Source organism: Esox lucius, chromosome 16, assembly GCF_011004845.1.
Source record: "Esox lucius isolate fEsoLuc1 chromosome 16, fEsoLuc1.pri, whole genome shotgun sequence".
NCBI lineage: Eukaryota > Metazoa > Chordata > Actinopteri > Esociformes > Esocidae > Esox > Esox lucius.
Genome location: NC_047584.1, coordinates 22130815 through 22157912, shown reverse-complemented (window position 1 = coordinate 22157912; position 27098 = coordinate 22130815). Strand labels below are relative to the sequence as shown.

Here is a 27098-nt window from a genome sequence, read left to right as displayed (position 1 = left end):
TTAGCATTAAATGTACTTAATCTTTCTTAATTTGTAGGAATGTTGTTATCGGTTTCATAGATTTATAACCATTTTTGTTTTTACCTGCCAGTTGCACCTGACTGTGACCTGAGTGGCATACCAGATCTCTGCTATCTTGCCAAGGAGGGAAGCACAGTCCGTATCAATGTTCCTATTGTTGGCAAACCAGCCCCTTCAGCCATCTGGAAGAAAGGAGCTGTTTCTTTAGGAGACAGTGGAAGAATCTCAGTTGAATCTACACTAAATTCGACAACTTTGCTAATCCGTGATTGCCACAGAGGTGATGCGGAAAATTACACTATTCTGCTTAGAAACCCTGCAGGAGTCAAGGAAGCAAAGATTAAGATTAAGGTGGTTGGAAAACCAGGAATCCCGACAGGACCGTTCAAGTTTGATGAAATCACTGCCGATGGAATCACTCTGGAATGGGGGCCTCCAAAAGATGATGGTGGTACTGAAATATCCAACTATATTCTGGAGAAGCGCCGAACAACAGACAGCAAGTGGGCTACTGTGGCTTCCGCTCTCCAGAAAAATACAATGAGAGTTACCAGGCTCCATGATGGTATCGAGTACATCTTTAGAGTGTTTGCAGAAAACAAATATGGAGTTGGGGAATGCCTGAAATCTGACCCAGTGGTGGCTCAGCATCCATTCAGTGAGTTCTTAGAATGTCATATACTGAAAATAAAATGTCTGAAAGAGAAATCTTTGTTCATCAATATAATTTATCATTGATTGACAGATTTGCTACAGGGCAGTAATTTCAGTTAAATCCAAAAATTATTGTTTCACCAGATGTGCCTGGTTCTCCTGCACCACCAGAGATTGTGAGCATTCGTCATGAGTCTGCAATTTTGAATTGGATTGATCCTAAAGACAATGGAGGTTCACCAATCACTGGTAATTATGCAAACAGCCTTTTAGTATCTATAGACATTCCATGAACTGTAAGAAAAACGGATATGAACAACTATTGTATAACGTCAACTTCATTGGTGTTTTATTTACATTTAAGAACATTTAAACAAATGCTAATGAAATACCATTAAAGTAATTAAATACATCAAATCCAAAAGTAAATATATATTATATCCGCTTGTAATGTGGAAAGTATTGAATGAATGATAATTCTTTATTGTTGTAATTGTCTCTGCAGGCTATCATGTTGAATACAAAGAGAGGAACAGCTTAATGTGGAAAAGAGCCACTAAGACCCCTATTAGAGTGAAAGAATGCAGAGTGACTGCACTGATTGAAGGCCTAGAGTATGAATTCAGAGTCATGGCAATTAATGCGGCTGGTTTAGGAAGGCCAAGCAAGGCAACAGAACCAGTCATTGCCCTTGATCCAATTGGTATGCATTTCATTTCATTCTCTTTTTTTTTCCTCTCCATATTAATATGACATCAGTTAATCAGTTTACTTAATGTTTTGTATTTGTTCCTCCACAGATCCTCCTGGTAAGCCTGATGTTATCAATGTAACCAGAAGCACAGTAACACTTATGTGGACTGCACCTAAGTATGACGGTGGACACAAACTGACTGGGTACCTGGTTGAGAAACTTGAACTGCCAGGAAAGACCTGGATGAAAGCAAATCATATTAATGTCCAAGGACTTGCATTTACTGTGCCAGACCTGACGGAGGGCAGCAGCATGCAGTTCAGAATCAGAGCAAAGAATGCAGCTGGCGCAATCAGTGTTCCTTCAGAGCAAACTGATACTCTTATCTGCAAAGATGAGTATGGTGCGTATTTGTTTTTTAAAATGTATTTTGTACTTTACAAAGTTGTCCCATGGACAGTAGCCTAATGTCTCCTAATTTGTCATTTGTTTACAGAACCACCAAGCATCACTATCGATCCAGACATAAAGGATGGTGTCTCTGTCAGAGCTGGGGAAACCATTGTGATATCCGCTTCTAAGATTCTGGGCAAACCTCCCCCTACAGCTGTGTGGTCCAAGGCCGGAAGAGAATTCAAGACCTCCGATATTGTCCAGATTAAAAGCACTCCAACCACATCGACTTTGTATATTAAATATGCCAGTCGGAAGAACACTGGAGACTACACAATTACAGCCAGTAATCCTTTTGGTATCAAAGAAGAGCATGTTAAGGTCAAAGTTCTTGATATCCCGGGACCTCCAGGCCCCATCGAAGCCAGCAGTGTGTCTGCTGAAAAGTGCACATTGACCTGGTTGCCACCAGAAGAGGATGGTGGCTGTGCAATCAAATCCTACACACTAGAGAAGAGAGAAACAAGCCGTCTGCTCTGGACCAAACTTGCTGAAAATATATTTGATTGCAGATTTGTAGCACACAAGCTGATCAAGGGCAATGAGTACATATTCCGTGTGTCTGCTGTCAACCAGTATGGCACTGGCGATGGGACACAATCCGGCCCAGTCAAAATGGTTGACAGCTTTGGTAAGTAGCATGAATATTCTGAATATTTTATTTCTGAATAAAACATTTTCCACTTAATTATTTATGTATTTTGCTCCTCTTTCTGATCAGGCCCACCAGGCCCGCCTGGAATCCCAGAGATTGACAATGTTAGCAGGAATGCTGTCACCATTTTCTGGAAGAGGCCCGTTAAAGATGGTGGAAGTGATATTAGAGGCTATCTGGTTGAAAGGAAAGAGAGAAGAGGAATGAGATGGGTGAGGGCCTCGAAGAAAACAGTCTCTGACCTACGTTTCAAAGTACAGGGACTGACAGAAGGTGTTGAATATGAATTCAGAGTAACAGCAGAGAACAAAGCTGGCTTTGGTGAACCCAGTAAGCCGTCTGCCCATGTGATGACAAAGGATATAGTATGTAAGTAAATATAAAGGGTATTTATCAAAACAAATGATAATGAAGATTAATTATAATTTAAAAACATTATTTCTAATGGCTTATTTGAGATCTAATAATTCATGTGGATGATAACTTGACTTTTCTTCGGTTTAGATCCACCAGGACCTCCATCCAACCCAAGAATTACTGACACCACGAAGACAACAGCCACATTTAACTGGGGTAAACCCCACTATGATGGGGGCCTGGATGTATCAGGATACATTGTTGAGCACAAGAAGGAAGGCCATGATGACTGGGTCACTGATGTCACCGGATTGAGAATTACAGAATATGTTATAGCAGGTCTGAAGGCTGGTAGCAAATATAATTTCAGAGTCAGAGCCATGAATACAGAGGGAGTTGGTGAACCAGCAGATATTGAAGAAATTGTAGAACTTAAGGACCGTGAGACACTTCCTGACTATGAGCTTGATGCTGAGTATAGAAGAACCCTTGTTGTCAGGGTCCGTTCATCCATACGGATTTTCGTACCAATTAAAGGACGTCCACTTCCTGAAGTAACATGGATGAAAGATGACACCATCCTTGGTAAACGGGGCCGTGAACACATTGATACTACAGAGTCGTATACACTCCTGGTTATCCCTGACTGCACAAGATATGATGCCGGAAAATATAAATTATCATTAGAGAATGTTGCTGGTAAAAGAGAGGGATTTGTTAATGTCCGAGTACTAGATACACCAGGACCACCTGTAAACCTGACACCACGTGAAATCACCAAAACAAGCATCACGATGCAGTGGGAAATTCCCATTATTGATGGTGGATCAAAGATCATTAACTACATTATTGAGAAGCGAGAGGCCACAAGAAAGGCTTACACAGTAATCTCGACAACCTGGCAGAAATGCTCCTTTAAGTATGACAACTTAGATGAAGGTTCTGAATATTACTTCAGAGTATCCGCTGAAAATGAACTGGGTGTTGGTGAGCCAGCAGAGACACCCGAGACAATCAGAGCATCTCAATCACCCACGGCCCCTGAAAATCTGTACGTCACTGATGTATCTGCAGACACTGCAAACCTTGCATGGACAAAGCCAAAACATGATGGAGGCAGTAGGATTACTGGATACGTTATTGAAGCACAACAGAAGGACTCAGAGACATGGACCCATGTGACAACAGTAAAGGCTCTTGACTACAAAGTCACAGATCTCATTGAAAATATGGAGTATGTGTTCCGTATTATGGCAGTAAACAGCTCTGGCAGAAGTGATCCACGTGAGAGCAGACCTGCTATCATTAGAGAACAAACATCAGCACCTGCATTTGACTTGCGTGGAGTCTACCAGTCCTTGGTTATTGCTAAGGCTGGTGATAATGTTAAGGTTGAAATTCCTGTTCTGGGTCGTCCCAGACCATCAGTTTTATGGAAACGAGGAGAGGACACTCTTAAACAGACACAGAGAATCAACACGGAAACGACTGCAACATCAACTATTCTTCACATCAACGAGATTAAAAGGACTGACGGTGGGCAGTATTCAATGATCGGCAAGAACATACTTGGAACAACGACCGAGAAAATTACTGTTGAAGTCCACGATATTCCAGGACCTCCTACTGGGCCAATTAAAATTGAAGAAGTTTCATGTGACTACATTGTCATGTCATGGGAAAGTCCAGAGAATGATGGTGGTGTACCCATAAACAATTATATTGTAGAAGCAAAAGATACCACAGGCACATCGTGGGTTGAATTAGCAGCAACAGTTATCCGAACAACATTCAAAGCTGCTCGTCTAACAACAGGAATAACATATCAGTTCCGTGTAAAAGCCCAGAACAGGTATGGCATTGGACCCTGTATAGTCTCAGAACAAGTGATGGCTACTTATCCATTCAGTGTACCAGAACAACCAGGAATTCCTGAAATTGTCAGCTTTAACAAGGATTCAATGACTATTAGTTGGGATGAACCAATTTCTAATGGTGGAAGTCCCATTTTGGGGTATCACATTGAGAGGAAAGAGAAGAACAGTATCCTTTGGCAGAAGATCAGCAAAGCACTAGTAGTAGGGAACATGTTCAAATCCACAGGCTTGGTAGATGGAATTGCCTATGAGTACCGTGTTATTGCTGAAAACATGGCTGGTTTGAGCAGGCCAAGCAAGCATTCTGAAACTACCTTTGCCCTGGACCCTGTGGACCCACCTGGCAAACCAGTGGCATTGAATGTAACCAGGCATGAGGTAACTCTTCAGTGGACAAAACCTGAAGGTGATGGAGGATTCTCAATAACTGGATACCAAGTTGAAAAAAGGGAACTCCCAGACGGACGCTGGCTCAAAGCCAACTTTAGCAACATCCTTGGAACAATATTTACTGTTAGTGGTCTGACAGAGGATGCAACATATGAGTTTCATGTTCAGGCAAGAAACTCAGCTGGGTCTCTCAGTAAGCCATCTCTACCATCTGAAGAAATCACTTGCAGAGATGATATTGAAGAGCCTAAACTGGAAGTTGATTCAATCTATAATACTACTGTGGTTGTGAAAGCGGGAGATATCTTCAAACTTGCTGCCAGTGTATCAGGCAGACCAATTCCAACACTGGTATGGACCAAAGACGGCAAAGAAATTGAAGATACTGCCAAGTTGGAAATCAAACTTTATGACTTTTCTACAACTTTAGTCAACAAAGATTCTCTGAGAAGGTGTGGCGGCACATATATTTTAACTGCTAGCAATCCAGGTGGTTTTGCCAAGCATACTTTCAATGTTAAGGTTCTTGATAGACCTGGACCTCCAGGTGGTCCACTTGCTGTGACAGACGTCACTGCTGAGAAGTGTATTCTATCATGGCTTCCACCATCACATGATGGTGGTGCAAAGATTCTGCACTACATCATTGAGAAACGTGAAACAAGTAGACTTGCATGGACAAATGTAGCATCAGAATTACAAGTTAACCGGTTTAAGGTTACCAAGTTATTGAAGGGTAATGAGTATATCTTCAGAGTTATGGCTGTCAACATGTATGGAATTGGAGAGGCAATTGAGTCTGACCCAATGGTTTGTACAAATCCTTATGTGCCAGCTGATGCTCCATCAACACCTGAGGTGACAACCATCACAAAGAACACCATGGTTGTTTGCTGGGAACGCCCCGATCACGATGGTGGAAGTAACATCTTCAACTATGTAATTGAAAGGAGAGACAAAACCGGTCTTCGGTGGGTTAAATGCAACAAGAGAACTGTAACTGACCTGAGGTACAAAGTATCTGGGCTCACACCTGGTCATGAATATGAATTCAGAATAATTGCAGAAAACAATGCTGGCTTAGGAACACCAAGTCCTGCAAGTGAATTCTACAAGGCAGTAGACACAATATTCCAACCTGGACCCCCTGGAAATCCAAGAGTCTTGGACACAACCAAGTCATCCATTAGCATTGCATGGAACAAACCTGTATATGATGGTGGTTCTGATATAATTGGATACATGGTGGAGACCTGTCTACCTGAGGAAGATGAATGGACAATTCACACACCTAAAAAGGGATTAGTTGGTACATCATTTACAATCACTAACCTGGTAGAAAACCAAGCTTATAAAATTAACATTTGTGCACTTAATTGTGAAGGAGTTGGAGAGCCAGCACAAGTTCCTGGCACACCAGTGGCAGAGGATAGACTGCTTCCTCCTGAAATTGACCTTGGTGCAGAACTTCGTAAGGTTGTCTGCATTAGAGCTTGTGGCACATTGAGACTCTTTGTACCTATTAAAGGAAGACCAGCTCCTGAGGTTAAGTGGTCCAGAGAAAATGGAGAACCTTTTACCAGAGCGTCTATTGAAACCACTTCATCATTTACTGCTCTTATGATGGAAAATGTTGACAGATTTGACAGTGGAAAATACATTCTGACAATAGAAAATGCTTCCGGAAGCAAAACAGCATATGTGAATGTCAGAGTACTGGACACACCTGGAGCACCACAAAGCCTTGCAATCAGGGAGGTCACTAGAGATTCAGTATCACTAATGTGGGATGCACCTCTTATTGACGGTGGCTCCAGAATTAGAAACTATGTTGTGGAGAAACGTGAATCAACAAGAAAAGCTTACTCCACAGTCTGTGCTCAGTGCCATAAGTCTAGCTGGAAGATTGGTGGCCTTGAGGAAGGAAAGACATACTTCTTTAGAGTTCTGGCTGAAAATGAATTTGGCATCGGCCTTCCAATAGAGACTCCTGAGGCAGTCAGAGTATCTGAGAAGCCACTCCCACCAGGCAAAGTAACTTTGTTAGATGTCACAGGCACCAGTGTCTCTTTGTCTTGGGAAAAACCAGATTATGATGGAGGAAGCCGAATCTCAGGATATATTGTTGAGATGCAGGGTAAAGACAGTGAAACTTGGACCCAGTGTGCCGTAGCAAAAATCACACAGGCTGTTGTTATTGGACTTACACAGGGTGAAGAATATATGTTCCGTGTGTCAGCACATAACGAAAAGGGAACCAGTGATCCTCGTCTACTAAGTGTACCTGTGGTAGCCAAAGATCTAGTCATTGCACCAGTATTCAAGCTGCTATTTACCACGTTCAGTGTATTGGCTGGAGATGACCTCAAAATAGATTTGCCATATGCTGCTCATCCCAAAGCAGTGGTGACATGGCTCAAGGATGGTGTTGCTCTCAAAGAAACAACCAGAGTCAATGCAGAGGCCACTGATACGCATTTGAATCTTGTGATAAAGGAAGCCAGTAGGGAGGATGTGGGCAAATACACCATCAAACTTTTGAACACAGCTGGTGAAGCAACAGTGGACATTGCGGTTATTGTTCTTGATAAACCTGGTCCTCCAACTGGGCCAATTGCTCTTAATGAAGTTACCTCTGACAGTGTGGTGTTGTCCTGGAACCCACCTACATATGTGGGTGGTTGTGCCATTAACAACTATGTCGTAGAAAAGCGGGAAACGTCTACCACAAACTGGCAGATTGTGTCTGCAACAGTTGCAAGAACCACCATTAAAGCTGCCCGATTGAAGACTGGCTGTGAATATCAGTTCAGGATTGCTGCTGAGAATCGATATGGAAAGAGTCCAGCACTTCTATCAGAAACAATTGTAGCTCAATATCCATTTGATCTTCCAAGTGCTCCAGGTACCCCAATTATACAAGCATCTACAAAGGATAGCATGGTTATCGTATGGGAGAAACCTAATAATGATGGTGGGAGCAAGATTTTGGGATATCACCTTGAGAGTAAGGAGAGAAACAGCCTCCTCTGGGTGAAACAAAACAAACAGTTGATCCCAGACTTGAGGTTCAAGCTTGGTGGTCTGGAAGAGGGTATCGAATATGAGTTCAGAATTTATGCTGAAAATATTGTTGGTGTTGGCAAAGCAAGCAAATTGTCAGAAATCTGTGTAGCAAGAGACCCTTGTGACAGCCCAGGCAAGCCTGAAGCTGTCATTGTCACAAGGGCAGCTGTGACTCTCCAGTGGACAAAGCCAGAGTCAGATGGAGGTAGCAAAATTACAGGATATATTGTGGAGAAGAAAGAGCTGCCAGGTGGGCGTTGGATGAAGGCCAGTTTTGCCAATGTCATCGAGACCCAATTCGTTGTGACTGGCTTAGTTGAAGACCAGTGCTATGAGTTCCGTGTCATTGCAAGAAATGCAGCAGGTGTATACAGTCTTCCATCTGAGAGCACTGGATCTATTACAGCAAAGGATGAAGTGGATCCTCCCAAAATAGAGATTGACTCAAAGTACACTTCAACAGTTGTTCTAATGGCTGGTGAATCATTTAACCTTTGTGCAGATGTTTTCGGAAAACCTGTGCCTTCAATCCTTTGGATGAAGAACGACGAAGAACTAAAGGAGGCTGCACGCCTTGAAATAAAGAACACTGCTTTTAAAGCATTTTTGAGTGTTAAGGAGGCAATACGTGTTGATGGAGGCCAATATACTCTTCTGTTGAAAAATGTAGGTGGAGAGAAGTCTATGAATTTCAATGTCAAAGTGTTAGACCGACCAGGTCCACCAGGAGGCCCAATTTCTATTTATGGAGTCACAAGTGAAAAGGCTTGTATTGCCTGGAAACCCCCACTACAAGATGGAGGTAGTGAGGTTTCTCATTACATCGTTGAGAGGAGGGAAACAAGTAGATTGGTTTGGACTGTCGTTGAATCAAAAGTGCAGACTTTGAATCTGAAGATCTTAAAACTTGTTCCTGGAAATGAGTATGTCTTCCGGGTGATTCCTGTAAACAAATATGGAGTTGGTGAGCCTCTTGAATCCGAGCCAGTGATTTCCAGAAATCCATTTGTTCCACCTGATCCACCAACAAATGTGGAAGTCTCGACCATCACAAAAGATTCAATGGTGGTAACCTGGGAAAGACCAGAAAATGATGGTGGTAATCCCATTTCTGGATTTATCATTGAGAAGCGTGATAAAGAAGGTGTGCGATGGACCAGATGTAATAAACGTACAGTGAGTGAGTTGCGCTTTAGAGTCGCAGGCCTTCTTGAAAACCGAAGCTATGAGTTCAGGGTTTCATCTGAAAATGCTGCTGGAGTTGGCAAACCAAGTGCACCAACCGTTTACTACAAGGCATTAGATGCTATCTTCACATCAGGTCCACCAAATAATCCCAAGGTTACTGACACAACAAGAACATCAGTGTCATTGTCATGGGGCAAACCTATCTATGATGGTGGCTGTGAGATTCAAGGATACCTAATAGAGGCATGTGAAGGAGCATCTGATGAATGGACAATGTGCACTCCACCTGCTGGAATCCCACACACTAAATTTACAGTTAAGAAACTGCTAGAGAAGCATGAGTATAAATTCAGAGTCTGCGCCATAAACAAGGTTGGAGTTGGTGAGCATGCAGACGTGCCTGGATCAGTTCTTCTAGAGGAGAAATTGGAAGCACCAGATCTTGAGCTTGATGCTGACATGAGGAAGATGATTAATGTCAGAGCTGGAAGCGCTCTCCGATTGTTCGTTCCTGTTAGAGGACGACCAGCTCCTGAAGTGAAATGGGCAAAGGTTGATGGCGAACTTAAAGAGACAGCTCAAATTGACAATACAAGCAGTTATGCCTCACTTTTGATTGAAAATGTGGACAGATTTGACACTGGCAAGTACACTGTTACTGCAGAGAATTCCAGTGGAGTTAAGTCTGTCTTCATAAGTGTCAGAGTACTCGATTCACCTAGTATGCCTGCAAATTTTGCCATCAAAGAGATAACGAAGAACTCCGTCACACTTACTTGGGAGCCACCTATATTGGATGGTGGGTCTAAAATTAAGCATTATCATGTTGAAAAACGAGAAAGCACTAGGAAAGTGTATTCCCGTGTCACAACCTGTCACAAAATGTCATGGAAGGTTGAGCCACTTGTGGAGGGTAGTATCTGTTTCTTCAGAGTTCTTGCTGAAAATGAGTGGGGCATTGGATTACCTGCAGAGACCCCTGAACCCGTAAAGATTTCAGAGGTACCTCAACCTCCTGGTAAAGTTACAGTTCTGGATGTGACACGTAAGAGTGTCACTCTTAAGTGGGAGAAACCAGATCATGATGGAGGTAGTAGAATAAGCCATTATGAGATTGAAATGCAAGTCAAAGATAGTGAGAAATGGACACTATGTGCTCAATGTAAATATCTTGAAACTACTGTTACTGGCTTAGCCCAAGGAGAGGAGTACCAGTTCAGAGTAATTGCTGTCAATAGCAAAGGAAAGAGCGACTCTAGGCTTCTGGCCAGTCCAGTAGTAGCAAAGGACCTTGCCATTATACCTGATATAAGACCTAAATTGACACAGTACAGTGTACAGGTCGGCTATGATTTGAAGATTGAAGTTCCCATTGCTGGACATCCTAAACCAGTCATTACATGGACAAAGGATGGTGCTCCCCTTAAACAGACGACACGAGTTAATGTTGTAGACGGTGCACACTTTACACATTTAACCATCAAAGAAGCAACAAAAGAAGATGGTGGATTGTATAGTATTAATATTACAAATGCGCTTGGCTCCAAAGATGCTACCATTGAAATAATCACACTGGATAAGCCTGGCCCACCAACAGGCCCAATTAAGATGGATGATATTAGTGCTGAAAGTATCACACTTTCATGGGAACCACCCACATACACTGGTGGCTGCCCAATTTCAAATTATGTTGTCCAGAAAAGAGATACAACCACAACCAACTGGGTTGTAGTTTCTGCCACTGTGGCAAGAACTACCCTGAAAGTGACAAATCTAAAAACAGGGGCAGAGTACCAGTTCAGAATATGTGCTGAAAACAGATATGGTAAAAGTTATTCTATTGATTCTGAACCTGTCCTGGCCCAGTATCCCTTCAAGGAGCCAGGACCACCAGGAACCCCTTACGTATCTTCATACACTAAGGATTACATGGTTGTGGAATGGCACAAACCAATTTCAAATGGAGGAAGTGCCATTTTGGGTTATCACCTTGAGAGAAAGGAGAAGAACAGTATCCTTTGGACTAAGATCAATAAATCCCTGATTCAAGACTGTAGGTTTAAAACTACTCCTTTGGAGGAAGGTATTGAATATGAGTTTAGAGTGTCTGCTGAGAATATCGTTGGCATTGGTGCATGCAGCAAACTCTCTGAAGGATATGTTGCACGAGACCCATGTGATCCCCCTGGCATTCCAGAGGCTATCATTGTAACCAGACACTCTGTAAAATTGAAGTGGACAAGACCACAGTATGACGGCGGCAGTCTGATCACAGGCTATGTGGTGGAGAAACGCGATCTCCCAGATGGAAGGTGGATGAAGGCAAGTTTCACAAATATAATTGATACCGTATTCACAGTTCTTGGTCTAACTGAGGGTGGCAAATATGACTTCAGAGTTGTTGCTAGAAATGCAGCTGGGTCTATCAGCAAGCCCTCTGAGAGCACTGGATCCATCACAACGAAGGATGAAGTCGATCCCCCAAAATGTGAAGTTGACTCAGTGTACAACCAAGTTGTCGTCGTCAATGCTGGAGAAACATTCACACTTGAGGCCTCTGTACAAGGAAAGCCAATTCCAACAGCTCAGTGGTTTAAGAGTGAAGCACTGGTGGAGAATACAGCTAGGGCAGAGATTATGAACTCAGATTTCCAAGCAAAACTTGTTGTCAAAGATTCTATCAGAGTGGATGGAGGACAATATACTCTTCTTTTAACTAATGTTGCTGGAGAAAAATCGGTAACATTCAATGTAAGAGTACTGGATAGACCTGGCCCCCCTGAGGGACCCCTCACTGTCAGCAATGTCACATGTGAGAAATGCTCACTGTCCTGGCTTCCACCAAGGGCTGATGGCGGTAGCAGTATTTCCCACTACATAATTCAGAAGAGAGAAACTAGCCGTCTTGCATGGACTGTGGTTTCCATTGATTGTGGAGCTACAATGTTCAAAGTCACAAAGCTTCTGAAGGGAAATGAGTACATCTTCCGTGTGATGGCTGTCAACAAATATGGTACTGGTGAACCTCTTGAATCAGCCCCAGTTATAATGAGAAATCCATTTGTTACTCCCGGACCACCTAGAGAATTGGAAATTGCCAATATTGCAAGGGATTCTATGACTGTGTGCTGGACTCGCCCACTTGTTGATGGTGGAAGTGAGATTGTTGGTTATATTGTTGAGAAGAGAGACAGAGCTGGAATCAGATGGACAAAATGCAACAAACGCAGAGTCACAGACCTTCGCTTCAGAGTGACAGGCCTGACAGAGGATCATGAGTATGAATTCAGATTATCTGCTGAGAATGCTGCAGGAATCGGACAACCAAGTGAACCAACTCCTTACACCAAAGCCTGTGATCCAACCTTTGAACCAGGCCCTCCCACTAATGCACATGTGGTTGATACTACCAAGGACTCCGTTACAGTAGCATGGAGTAGACCCATTTACGATGGGGGTGTCAATATCCAGGGATATGCTGTGGAGATCTGCAAAGCTGATGAGGAGGAATGGACCCTATGCACTCCACCAATGGGAGTGAATGCCACTACCTTCAAAATCACAAAACTTATTGAGCATCAAGAATATAAGGTGCAAATATGTGCCATCAATAAATTGGGTGTTGGTGAACCTGCTGAGGTTCTAGGAACCATAAAACCGGTTGATGCTATGTTTGCCCCAGAGATAGAGCTGAATTCAGAGCTAAGGAAAGGAGTTGTTGTCCGTGCTGGAGGATCCATGAGGATAAATATTCCATTCAAAGGACGTCCTATTCCAGAAATAAGCTGGTCAAAGGATGAGGGTGACTTGACTAACAAAGTTCAAATTGAGAAAGGCACAGATTTTACTCAACTTTCAATAGACATCTGTGACAGAAATGATGCTGGGAAGTACACTCTTACCCTGGCGAACAGCAGCGGTTCCAAGTCTGCATTTGTGTCTGTAAAAGTGCTTGATACACCAGGAGCACCTGTAAATCTGACAGTGAAAGATATTAAGAAAAACTCTGTTTACCTGGTTTGGGAGCCCCCAATCATTGATGGAGGTGCAAGGGTCAAGAATTACTACGTTGAAAAGCGTGAATCAACTAGGCAAGCTTATTCCAACATTTCAAACAAATGTGTAAGGAACAGTTTCCATGTGGGAGATCTCATTGAGGGAGCAATTTACTACTTCAGAGTTATGGCTGAAAATGAATATGGTGTAGGCCTGGCAGCAGAAACAGAAGATCCAGTGAAGACATCAGAAATCCCTCTCCCAGTAGGAAAGATCACATTGACTGAAGTTACTAAGAAAACTGCCTCTATGGCATGGGAAAAACCAGACCATGATGGCGGAAGCAGGATAATTGGATACTATATAGAAATGCTTCCTGCAGGATCAGAAGAATGGATCTTAACCACAACCACAAAGACATGTGAGGGAACTGTGGAAGGCTTAACCGCGGGTCAAGAATACCAATTCAGAATTTCAGCCTTTAATGACAAAGGAAAGAGTGACACAAGAGTATTAGCGGCACCAGTCACAGCAAGAGATTTGACTATTGAACCTAGTTTTGTAATAGCATTTAACACCTTCAGTGTCCAACATGGGGAAGATCTGAAAATTGAAATACCTGTAAGAGGACGTCCAGAACCAAAAGTGGTTTGGACAAAGGATGGACACACAATTAAAGAGACAACCAGGTTGAATGTTTCAAGAACACCATCATCAACAATTCTTGCTATAAGAGAAGCAACAAGAGATGATTCTGGCAAGTACAAAATTACAGCTACTAACAGTATAGGTGAAAAGTTTGCAGAAATCAGAGTAATCATCCTTGAAAAACCTGGGCCAGTCACAGGACCTATAAAGATTGAGGAAGTGAGTTCCAATTATGTCAACCTTGCATGGGAACCACCTGTGTACACAGGAGGTTGTCAAATAAACAATTACGTTGTGGAAAAACGTGACACCACAACTGTAGCATGGCAGTGTGTGTCTGCAACCGTTGCAAGAACAACTATCAAAGTTACCAACTTGAAAACTGGCACTGAATACCAGTTTAGGGTGTTTGCAGAAAACAGATATGGAAAGAGTCCAGCAGTGGACTCAGCAGCTGTTGTTGTACAATATCCTTTCAGTGAACCTCTTGCACCTGGTACTCCATTTGTTTCATCTGTGACAAAGGACCACATGATTGTTGAATGGAAAGCACCAACCAGTAATGGAGGTAGTCCAATCATTGGTTACCACCTTGAACGCAAAGAGAAGAATAGTATTCTCTGGACAAAGCTGAATAAAATGCTTATTCCTGACTGTCACTACAAAACAAGTGAACTTGAAGAGGGAATTGAGTATGAATTCAAGGTCTTTGCTGAAAACATTGCTGGACTGAGTCCACCTAGCAAGATTTCTGATGTTTGTGTTGCCAGAGACCCATGTGATCCACCTGGTACCCCTGAGGCTATTGATATTACTAGGAATCATGTTACACTGTCTTGGACAAGGCCACAGTATGATGGTGGTAGCCTTATCACAGGTTATGTTGTGGAAAGGAAAAAGCTTCCTGATGGCCGTTGGATGAAGGCAAGCTTCACAAACATAATTGAGACTCAATTCACCATCTCAGGTTTGACTGAAGAATGTGAGTATGAGTTCAGAGTAATTGCAAGAAATGCTGCTGGTATTTTCAGCGCACCATCTGAAAGCACTGGTGTAATTACTGCTAAAGATGAAATTGAAGCACCAACAGCATCAATGGATCCAAAGTTCAAGGATTGTATTGTTGTCCATGCTGGTGAAACCTTTGTAATTGATGCTGATATATTTGGAAAACCTCTACCTGAAATCAGATGGTTGAAAGATGGAAAAGAAATCGACCAAACTACCCCAAGAATGGAGATCAAAACAACCATTCAACGCACAATTCTAACAGTCAAAGAGTGTATCAGAGTAGATGGAGGACATTTTGTCCTGAGTCTTAGCAATGTTGGTGGCACAAAATCTATTCCTGTTAATGTGAAAGTTCTTGATAGACCTGGTCCACCTGAAGGTCCTATGAAGATAACTGGTGTGACTGCAGAAAAAGCATATCTTCACTGGAGTCATCCATTGCATGATGGTGGAGCTAGCTGTTCTCATTACATTATTGAAAAGAGGGAAACCAGCAGACTGTCATGGACTGTAGTCGAACCAAGAATCCAAGCTATAAGCTACAAAGTAACAAAACTATTGCCTGGCAATGAATATATATTCAGGGTTACGGCAGTGAATAAGTTTGGTGTTGGTGAACCTCTTGAATCTGACCCAGTTATTGCACGTAATCCTTTTGTGACACCAAGCGCTCCCTCAACACCTGAAGTAAGTGCTATTACAAGGGACTCCATGGTGCTTACATGGGAACGTCCAGAAAAGGATGGTGGCTCAGACATAGATGGCTATGTCTTGGAGAAACGAGATAAAGATGGCGTAAGATGGACAAAATGCAACAAGAAAAGACTTAATGACATTAGGTTCAGATGCACTGGACTCACGGAGGGACACTGGTATGAGTTCAGGGTATCTGCTGAAAATGCTGCTGGTGTAGGAGTGCCAAGTGCACCTACAGCATACATAAAAGCCTGTGATGCAACATACCCACCTGGCCCTCCCAGCAACCCCAAGGTTACAGACCAATCAAGCACAACTGTGTCCCTCTTATGGACAAGGCCAATCTATGATGGTGGAGCAGCCATCAAAGGATACGTTGTTGAGATGAGAGAAAAAGGGGATGAAGAATGGATAACCTGTACACCACCAACTGGGGTACAAGAAACACACTTCACTGTGAAAAAACTGAGGGAAAATACTGAATACTATTTCCGCATCTGTGCAATTAACATTGAAGGAGTGGGTGAGCATGTTGATGTTCCAGGGTCTGTAGTTGCATCTGAAAAACTTGAGGCCCCTGAGATTGAACTTGATTCAGACCTTAGGAAAATTGTCCAAGTACGGGCAAGCGCAACACTGCGTTTGTTTGTCACAATCAAAGGCAGACCTGAACCTGAAGTAAAGTGGTCCAAGATGGACGGCACTCTTACTGAGCGTGCACAAATTGAGGTCACAAGCTCATACACCATGCTTGTCATCGACAATGTCAACAGATTTGACACTGGGAAATATGTGTTGACTCTTGAGAACAATAGCGGTCAAAAATCTGCATTCATTAATGTCAGAGTGTTGGATTCACCAAGTGCACCTGAGAACTTTGAAGTCAAGGACATTAAGAGAGATTCGGTATCACTATCCTGGGAGCCTCCTTTGATTGATGGTGGAGCTAAAATTACACATTACATTGTGGAAAAGAGAGATACTACAAGACTGGCATTTACAAGTGTTTCAACTAACTGTGTCAGAAATTCAATCAAGATTGATGGCCTGACAGAAGGTGGAATTTACTTTTTCCGTGTCAAAGCTGTTAATGAGCTTGGTGTTGGTTTGCCAGCAGAAACAACACAACCAATCAAGGTATCCCAAGCTCCCTTGCCTCCTGGCAAAATTACAGTTCTAGATGTTACTCGTAACAGTGTGAGTCTTGCATGGGAAAAGCCTGATCATGATGGTGGTAGCAAAATCACTAGCTACACAGTAGAAATGCAAACCAAGGGTGATGAGAAATGGAGTGTATGTACTGAGATTAAAGCATTGGAAGCAACTATTGGTGGACTTACAAGTGGAGAGGAATATTCCTTTAGAATAATTGCTGTCAATGACAAAGGCAAGAGTGAACCTAAGCCACTGGCATATCCTGTCATAGTAAAAGACCTTACAATTGAACCTATCATCGACTTGATGTTCAACACATACAGTGTCAAAGCAGGAGACGATCTAAAGATAAATGTCCCATTCAGAGGTCGACCTGAACCTGAAGTTACATGGAAAAAAGATGGAGCTGTATTGAAGCAGACAACAAGGGTGAATGTTTTAGCAGCCAAGAATTCCTCAAAAATAACTATCAAAGATGCAACAAGGGAGGACTTTGGAAAATATGAGATCACTTTAACAAATGCAATTGGCAAGGCATCTGCCACAATATCAGTTATCATCTTGGATAAACCTGGCCCACCAGGTGCAATCAAGGTAGATGAAGTGAGTGCTGACAGTATTTCACTATCTTGGGACCCCCCACTATACACTGGAGGATGTCAAATCAACAACTATGTTGTAGAGAAGAGAGATACTACCACTACAGCATGGCAGATTGTTTCAGCTACAGTTGCCAGAACATCAATAAAAGTTCCTAGATTGACCCAAGGCACTGAATATCAGTTCCGTATTGCAGCTGAAAACAGATATGGCAAGAGCCAAGCTGTGGACTCCTCAATAATTGTTGCACAGTACCCCTTCAAACCCCCTGGCGTTCCCACTTCACTCCATGTTGCCCATGCTACAAAGTCTGGCATGTTGGTTAAATGGGGTAAACCAGCCAGTGACGGCGGAAGTCCAATCATCGGTTATCACCTTGAAATGAAAGACCATAGCAGTATTTTATGGACAAAGGTCAATAGAGGTCTTATTGCTGAAACAGAATTCAAAGTTATTGGCATTGAGGAAAGCTTGCTGTATGAGTTCCGTGTTTATGCTCAAAATATTGCTGGAATTGGACCTTGCACTAAAGCCAGTGAGCCTGTAGCTGCAAGAGATCCTTGTGATCCACCCGTTAACCTTGAGGTAATTGACATAACACGAACGTCAGTTTCCGTTACTTGGCAGCCGCCAGAGAGTGATGGTGGAGCCAAGGTGACTGGCTACATTGTTGAACGCAGGGAGCTTCCAGATGGCCGTTGGCTGAAGTGCAATTTCACTAATCTCCAGGAAACATACTTCAACATTACAGGCCTTACAGAGGACGCAGAGTATGACTTCCATGTTATTGCAAAAAATGCAGCTGGGTTACTCAGTCAGCCATCATTGGGCACAGGTGCCATTACTGTCAAGGATGAGGTGGATCCACCTCGCATTGAGTTGGAAGACAGATTTAGGCAATTAGTTGTTGTCAAAGCTGGAGATATTTTGAGAATAGATGCAGATATTTCTGGGCGCCCACGGCCAGTCATTGCGTGGACAAAGGACGGTAAAGAAATTGATGCCAAGGCAAGAGTTGAGATTACTTCAACACACAGCACCACCACATTGATAGTCAGAGACACTATCCGAAGAGACTCTGGACAGTACATTGTAACTCTACAGAATGTTGCTGGTACAAGGTCGTTGGCTATAAATTGTAAAGTCCTTGACATCCCTGGGCCATCCTCTGGACCATTGTCAGTCTCTGGTCTGACAGCAGAGAAGTGCACTTTGACTTGGGGACCACCTCAGGAAAATGGTGGTGCCGAAATCATGCATTACATCGTTGAAAAACGGGAAACCAGCCGCCTAGCATGGACTTTGGTATATGCAGATATGAAGGCTACAACGTGCAAAGTCACGAAACTGCTTAAAGGAAATGAATACATATTTAGAGTAAGGGGAGTGAACAAATATGGAGAGGGTGAAGCCTTGGAGAGTGAGCCCACCAGAGCCAAGAATCCATACACTGTCCCTTCAGCCCCAACTAATGTTGAAATCACAAGCATTACAAGTGAAGCAATGACAATCTGCTGGGAAAGACCTGCCTCCGATGGAGGAAGCAGCATTTATGGCTATGTTATTGAGAAACGCGAAAAACTTGGATTACGCTGGATACGTGTGAACAAAAAGCCTGTCTATGACCTCAGAGTCAAGGCATCTAATCTACGTGACGGATGTGAATATGAATACAGAGTCTATGCAGAAAATGCCGCAGGCTTGAGTCTCCCAAGTATTCCTTCTGAACTTACAAAGGCAGAGGATCCCCAATTCCTACCATCTCCACCACCTAAACCTAAAGTTATTGACTCTACCAAGACTACTGTTACTCTTTCATGGAATAAGCCATTGTTTGATGGCGGGGCTCCTGTTACAGGGTACTGTGTTGAATACCGGCGAACAGATGAACACGATGATGACTGGTGTGTCGCTGTTTCAAACACAAAGAACACTGAATTTACCGTTGTTGGATTAACGTCAGGAACAGAATATATATTTGTTGTCAGATCAATTAACAAGATTGGTCTCAGCGAGCCAAGCCCAGCTACAGATCCACAGGTGGCTAAGGAGAGAGAAGAGGAACCTGTATTCGATATCAGCAATGAAATGAGAAAGACACTCAACGTAAAGGATGGCAGTTCATTCACCCTAACTGTGCCATTCAGGGGCAAGCCTGTACCAAATGTTATGTGGACCAAGGCAGGTGTTGACCTGAGAGTGAGGGCCAGTATTGATAGCACGGATACATTCACATCTATTACAGTGGAAAAGGCAACAAGAGATGACTCTGGAAAATACATGGTGACACTCCAAAATACAGCTGGGAAAGTCGCATGTACATTGAATGTCAGAGTTCTTGACTCTCCTGGCCCACCATCTAATGTTGGGTTTAAAGACGTCACTAAGAGCTCAGCCACAGTTACATGGGATACCCCAGATAACGAAGGCGGTGCTGCAGTGAAGAACTATCTTGTTGATATTCGTGAGGCAAGCAAAAAGGGATGGACCAGACTTACAGATACCTGCCATCGTTTGACCTACAAAGTAACAGACCTGGTGGAGGGAGGAGTGTACTACTTTAGAGTCACTGGTGAAAATGAGTATGGTGTTGGCGTACCAGCTGAGAGCAAAGTTGGAGCAAAAATTACAGGTATAGTAAATGTTTAATTTAAAAATATTAAGTCTACAGTATTTTATATTAGAAGGTGTTATTTAAATCCCAATATTTCTTCTTGATTTCAGAAAAACCTTCCCCACCAGCATCACTTGGAGTCACTGATATCACCAAGGAGAGTGTCTCACTTGTTTGGGGCAAGCCAGAGCAAGATGGAGGTAGTAGAATCACCAGTTACCAAATCGATGCTCTTGAGAAGGGTCAGGATAAGTGGATGAAAGTTGGTGTCACCAAGTTCACCCACATTGTGGTCTATGGCTTGACGCAAAATGCTGAATACTTCTTCAGAGTGCGCGCTGAAAATCTTGCTGGATTCAGTGATGCTAAAGACATGGTTCAGCCTGTAACTATTAAAGATCAGCATGGTGAGTCCTACATTTTATTTTCAGAAATGTGTAAGATGAGATCATTGTTGAACATATTTAAAAAACTTATGTATGTAAAGCTGGTTTGAGAAGCCTAATCTTACATTCTTACATCTTAGTGTTGCAGTAAGAATTGTCTTAACATTCATTAATTCCATTGTATTCTTTTAACAGAACCTCCTGAGATTAACATGAAGAATTTCCCTCACAATACAGTCTATGTCAAAGCAGGATCAAACCTAAAATGTGAGATCCCACTAACTGGCAGACCTATGCCAAAGATTTCTCTTTCAAAGGACAGTGTTGTACTGAAGTCAACTATGAGATTCAACTCTGAAGTAACTCCTGAATACCTTATCATTACTCTTCGTGAGAGCATTGCTATTGATTCAGGAAGGTATGACATATGTGCCTCCAACACCAGTGGAACCACCAAGTCTTTCCTTAACATCGTAGTCCTTGATAGACCCAGCGCCCCAGTTGGTCCTGTGGAAATATCTGATGTAACAGAGGACAGTGTGAGTCTGAAGTGGTCCCCTCCTCATTATGATGGAGGAAGTGCAATTTCAAATTACATCATCCTCAAGCGTGAAACAACGAATGCCAACTGGACAGAGGTCTCTTCTGCTGTCGCAAGATGCACCTTGAAAGTCATGAAGCTAACAACGGGACTTGAGTACCAGTTCAGAATCAGGGCTGAAAATCGCTATGGCATCAGTGAGCACATAGACTCTCCAACAGTCAGAGTGGATCTGCCCTACAGTACGTTTTATACTGTATAATTCACTAATTATTTCGGTACTACATATATACTCTAAATAAAAGATATCAATATAAAAACCATTAATTGGTATTTTGTTTTTCTTTTAGGTGTCCCAGAAGCACCATCTGCTCCTACAATAACATCTGTTACCAAAGAGAGCATCACTGTTGCCTGGAAGGAGCCAGCATCCAATGGTGGCAGCCATGTCTTTGGATACCACCTTGAGATGAAGGACAGAAATAGCATCTGTTGGCAGAAAGTGAACAGGAATGTTATACGTGCCACACACTACAAGGTGCCAAACATCGCTGCCGGCCTCATCTATGAGTTCAGAGTTGCAGCAGAAAATGCAGCTGGATGCAGTCCACTCAGCAAAGTCTCAGATGCAGTACTTGCAATTGATGCCTGTGGTATGTCAACTTTTTTACTGCCAGTAATAACTTTGTTACTAATTGAATACAAGTGCATGTCCTGTCCTTTAAACTTTCTAAATTAATTAATTTATCTGAATCTCCACATCTGATTTTTTGCAGAGCCCCCAACCAATGTTAGGATTACTGACATCACCAAGACTTCCATCAGCATTGCATGGGAAAAGCCCAGTTATGATGGCGGTAGCAAGATCACAGGATACCTGATTGAGAAGAAAGAAGGCACGAAAGGCAGATGGGTGAAGGCCAACTTGATCAACGTTTCTGACACACATTATACCGTCACAGGACTTACTCAGGATGAAACCTATGAATTTAGAGTCATGGCAAATAATGCAGTTGGATCCATTAGCAATCCATCCATCATTGCAGGCCCAGCAACTTGCGTGGATACATTTGGTGGGTAATCTTCTAAATATTATAATAGTGGGAACTAAACATTTTTCTGATTTTAAATTTTTTACTTGCGTTCACTTAATTATGCCCTATTTTTCATGTTTTATAGGTGCCCCTGAAATTGAAATTCCTGATGAATATCGTGAGGTTGTGAAACATAAAGCTGGAACCACTTTCGAGCTTAAGTTTGGAATCATTGCCAAACCTGCGCCGACAATTGAGTGGTACAAGGACGGAAAGGAACTTGATCCCAAAACCCAGGCCCAGTTGGAACAGAGAAACACTTTTGATAGTTCCTCACTGACCATTAGGGATGCCACACGTCTCAACTCTGGATCATATGAGATTAGACTCAAGAACTCTTTGGGATCATCATGTGCCTACGTTAGAGTACAAGTTCTTGGTATGTATTTCTTATAATTTGTACTGGCACAGACAATCTAAAAAGGATGTATTAAACCCATATAACGCTGTCTTTGGTGTGGATGTGGTGCTGCAGCATGTTCTAATCTGATCACTGCTCTTTCAGCAAAAACTCTATAGTTTTTACCACATTCCTTTCAAATAAAGTATAAAAGGGTGAAATCAAAAATATAGGAATTGATTTTTATATTAAAAAAATTATAAATACAAAAATCACTACTACTGTGCAAACACTATTTTTCTATTTTTTCTTTTCATCATTAGATAAACCAGGACCTCCCGCTGGTTTGATTCAGCTCAAAAAGGTAACTGCTAACAGTATCACCATAATGTGGGATCCTCCAGCGGATGAGGGTGGTGCAATGGTTACCCACTACATCGTGGAGAAACGGGAAGCCAGCAGAATTCAATGGTCCATTATCTCTGAGAATTTGCCAGAATGTATAGTTAATGTCCCAAGACTGATCCAAGGCAATGAGTACATCTTCAGAGTCCGCGGAGTGAACAAATATGGCATTGGAGACCCACTGGAATCTGAACCTGTAGAAGCAAAGAATGCATTTGGTAAGGATAAAACAAATGCCATTTCTCCAAGTACCTGAACATATTACATTATGGTCCAAAAAGTTTATAATATATATATTTCTTTGCAGTTCCTCCAGGTCAACCATCTAAGCCTCAGGTCACCATGATCACACACTCTTCAATGACCGTGGTGTGGGAAAGACCGGGAATTGATGGCGGAAGTGACATAGATGGATATTACCTGGAAAAACGTGAAAAGACAAGCTTACAATGGTTCAAGGTTGTCAAAGGCTCAATTCGTGACACAAGACAGAAAGTCAGCAACCTGTTGACTGGAAAAGAGTATCAGTATCGTGTATGTGCTGTCAACAAGGCTGGCGCTGGTCCATACTCAAAGGAGTCTGATCTCTTCAAAGCTGCTGATGCAGTTGGTAAGTTATTTTCCTTATTGACATTTACATTTTGTTTATTTGGCAGAGTGACTTGAAATAAAAATACACTCAAGCAAGTTTCATGTTTACTATTTGTTTATTACAATTCTCAAGCTAGTATTTTCTTTATTTTAGACCCACCAGGTGAGCCAACCAAACTCAGAGTTGTCGACTCTACTAAAACATCCATCACTCTGGGTTGGGTGGCACCAGTGTATGATGGTGGCAGCGAGATAAAAAGCTACATTGTCGAGCAGATGACCTCAGATGAAAGGGAATGGGTTGTCATCAGCTCCAGTGGAGAAGTGAGAACAACAGAGTATGTTGTGAATCACTTGAAACCAGGAATCTATTACTACTTCCGCGTATCAGCTGTGAACTGTGTGGGACCCGGTCAACCGATTGAGATGTACCAGCCTGTTCAATCAAAGGATATTCTGGGTTCGTATTAAAATATTCCCATTATGTTTGCGATAATTTAACCATGATTTATTGCAGTAGGTTCATCTATTTTTATTTCTTATCCATCTAACAGAGGAGGCTGATCTTGATTTGGATGTCCCCATGACGACTCAATACACTGTTAAGGCAGGAAGGGATATTGAGGTGTTTATTCCACTGAAGGGCAGACCTGCACCAAACTGCACATGGAGAAGACATGACAAGAACATGGCCAGCGACACAAGATACACTATCACTAGCACAGAACGTACCACAGTCCTTGTCATTCCAAAAGTCACCCGTGACGACTGTGGAAAGTACTACCTGGAGATTGAGAATGGTGTCGGCGAGTCCAAGGTCATCACTGTGTCTGTCAAGGTTCTTGATACCCCGTCCTCTTGTCAGAAACTGATGGTTAAGAATGTCACTAGAGGCAAGTTGTCCCTGAGTTGGGAAGCTCCTCTGATCGATGGTGGTTCCCCAGTCACTAATTACATTGTGGAGAAGAAGGACGCTAACAACAGAGCATATACAATTGTGACATCAGAGTGCACCAACACATCATACAAAATTGTGGGGCTGTCAGATGAAATTGAATACTTTTTCAGAGTGTCGGCTGAGAATGAGTATGGTGCTGGTGACACATGTGAGACAATAGAGCCAGTCAGGGCCACTGAGACACCTGGACCAGTCAAGGAGCTAGTCATGACGGACTCTACCAAAACATCAGTGACTCTTCATTGGACTAAGCCTGACCATGATGGTGGGAGCCACATTTCAGACTATGTCATTGAGATGAAAATTAAAGGGGAAGAAACCTGGACTGCTGCTGCAACATCCAAGCGTTGTACATGTGAGGTTACAAACTTGAAAGAAAATTCTGTGGTGGACTTTAGAGTATTCTCTAAGAATGAGAAGGGCAGAAGTGACTTCTCTCAGATTGGGCCCATAACAGTAAAAGAGTTAATTATTCCACCTGAGGCCAACATGGTAGATTATCCAGAGGGTGAACTCTTTGTTCGTGTTGGTCAAAACATCCACATTGAGATGCCATTCAAGGGTAAACCAAAACCACATGTTGGATGGATGAAGGAAAACATTCCCTTGAAAGAAAGTGAAAATATTCGCTTTTGGGAAACAGACAACAAAGTGTCTTTGACAGTCAGAAATGCTAAAAAAGAAAATGCAGGCTTATACACATTGGTTCTGGATAACAGGATTATCAAGAATTTCTTTGACGTCAATGTGACCATTCTCGGACCCCCATCTGTGCCAGTTGGACCAGTCCGTTTCGATGAGATCAAAGCACAGAGCATCATTATATCTTGGGATGAACCACAGGACAATGGAGGTGGAGAGATCACTTGCTACAGTGTGGAAAAACGAGAGACATCCCAGGCCATCTGGAAGATAGTTTGCTCTAGTGTGGTTAGGACAACATTCAAGATACCCAACCTGGTGAAGGGTACAGAATACCAATTTAGAGTACGTGCAGAGAACAAATATGGAGTGAGCAATTCTTTGCATTCACCAAATGTGATAGCCCAACACCAGTACATGCCACCAGGTGCACCAGGAAAACCAGTCACTTACAATGTTACAAGTGATGGCATGACTATCCAATGGGACGCACCCAGCTTTGATGGCGGCTCACCAGTCACTGGCTACCATGTTGAGAAAAAGGACAGAAACAGTCTGCTATGGACCAAGGTCAATTCCACCATCATTTCTGGCCGTGAATATAGGATCACCCAGCTGATTGAAGGACTGGAGTATTCCTTTAGAGTCTATGCAGAGAATAATGCTGGCCTTAGTCCCGTCAGTGAACAGAGCAAACACGCCCTTGCAATTTGTCCAGTTGGTGAGTACTTTCTGACTTGTTGTAAATGTTTTGTGACTTAAAATGAAATGTAGGCTACAGTAATGTAGCCTATTTTTTTCTTTCTTCATTAATTGTTGTCTATTATGAATGGACATTATGTTTTGAACTACTTTGGAAGCCTGACCTTTTTCTTCTCACCATAGACCCACCTGGTACTCCTAACGTCATTGATGTCACAAGAGACACTGTCACACTCAAATGGGATGTACCCAAGAAAGATGGAGGTTTTAAAATTGTGGCATACGGCGTGGAGAGACGCCAAGGCGGGGGCAAATGGTTGAGATGCAACTTCACAGACATTAGTGAATCTCAGTTCACCGTCACTGCATTATCTCCTGGTGATCGCTATGAATTCAGAGTGTACGCAAGAAATGCTGTCGGTACAGTCAGTCCACCCTCACAGTCATCTGGCCACGTCATGACCAAAGACGAAAGTGGTAATTATAAATACATTATATTAAGTATAAATGTTACTATACATTCATTATTAAGCCTGCCTATTTGTAAGGATATATACATTTATCTCTGCGAATATGTTTATCATAAATTCTGTGTTTTTTCTCTATCTTTAGTTTCTCCAAACATTGAGTTCAGTGCTGACACTGCTCTGGTGTACAAGGCTGGTGAGAATATCAAACTGAACTGCAGCATTACTGGACGACCTGTGCCTCAGGTTATATGGTACAAGGATGGTAATGAGATTGACAAGAAGATGTTGATTGATATTACAATTAACATTGGCACCAGTAGCCTGTTCATCAGAGATGCTAATCGTAACCACCGTGGAGTTTACACGGTAGAGGCCAAGAACAGCTCGGGAACAAAGACAGAGAGTGTCCACATTAGAGTCTCAGGTTGGATTTTAGATTTGATTTGTTGTTTTTCTCTCACTTTGTGATACAGATTATTCACCAAGTGAATATATTAATGTTCACTAATTACAATATATGCTTCTTTAGATACCCCTGGACCGCCTGAGGGACCAATTCGTTTCACAGGTATCACTGCAGAAAAGGCCACTGTCTGGTGGAACCCTCCAGAGAACGATGGATGTGCTCCAATCCTCTGTTATACAGTGGAGAAGAGAGAAACATCTAGGATCTCCTGGGCAATGGTCACAAGCAAGTGTGAAGCTTGTTCATTCAATGCCACAAAGCTAATCAAGGGCAATGAGTACCAGTTCCGTATCTCTGCTGTCAACAAGTTTGGAGTTGGACGTCCATTGGACTCTGATCCATTCATTGCAAAGATGCAATTCAGTAAGTTCCACCACCCAACAAGTTCTAGACTTCACTGACATGTATACATATGTTTAATATACTTC

The 27098-nt window shown here is 42.5% G+C and overlaps 1 protein-coding gene across 1 annotated transcript in view; it reads left to right on the top strand.

The window, feature by feature from the left end:
- The window catches only part of ttn.2 (titin, tandem duplicate 2), a 177628-nt gene that overhangs the window by 130211 nt on the left and 20319 nt on the right, over positions 1–27098 (top strand). The window contains exons 183-201 of the mRNA XM_034286796.1: positions 92–679; positions 820–924; positions 1181–1378; positions 1476–1772; positions 1866–2453; positions 2544–2846; positions 2982–20093; positions 20186–20482; positions 20657–21244; positions 21353–21655; positions 21779–22075; positions 22182–22475; positions 22760–23059; positions 23149–23451; positions 23587–23892; positions 23987–25753; positions 25918–26211; positions 26347–26628; positions 26734–27033. Coding sequence (XP_034142687.1) covers positions 92–679; positions 820–924; positions 1181–1378; positions 1476–1772; positions 1866–2453; positions 2544–2846; positions 2982–20093; positions 20186–20482; positions 20657–21244; positions 21353–21655; positions 21779–22075; positions 22182–22475; positions 22760–23059; positions 23149–23451; positions 23587–23892; positions 23987–25753; positions 25918–26211; positions 26347–26628; positions 26734–27033 — 24522 coding nt within the window. The remainder of the gene's footprint in view (positions 1–91; positions 680–819; positions 925–1180; positions 1379–1475; positions 1773–1865; positions 2454–2543; positions 2847–2981; positions 20094–20185; positions 20483–20656; positions 21245–21352; positions 21656–21778; positions 22076–22181; positions 22476–22759; positions 23060–23148; positions 23452–23586; positions 23893–23986; positions 25754–25917; positions 26212–26346; positions 26629–26733; positions 27034–27098) is intronic.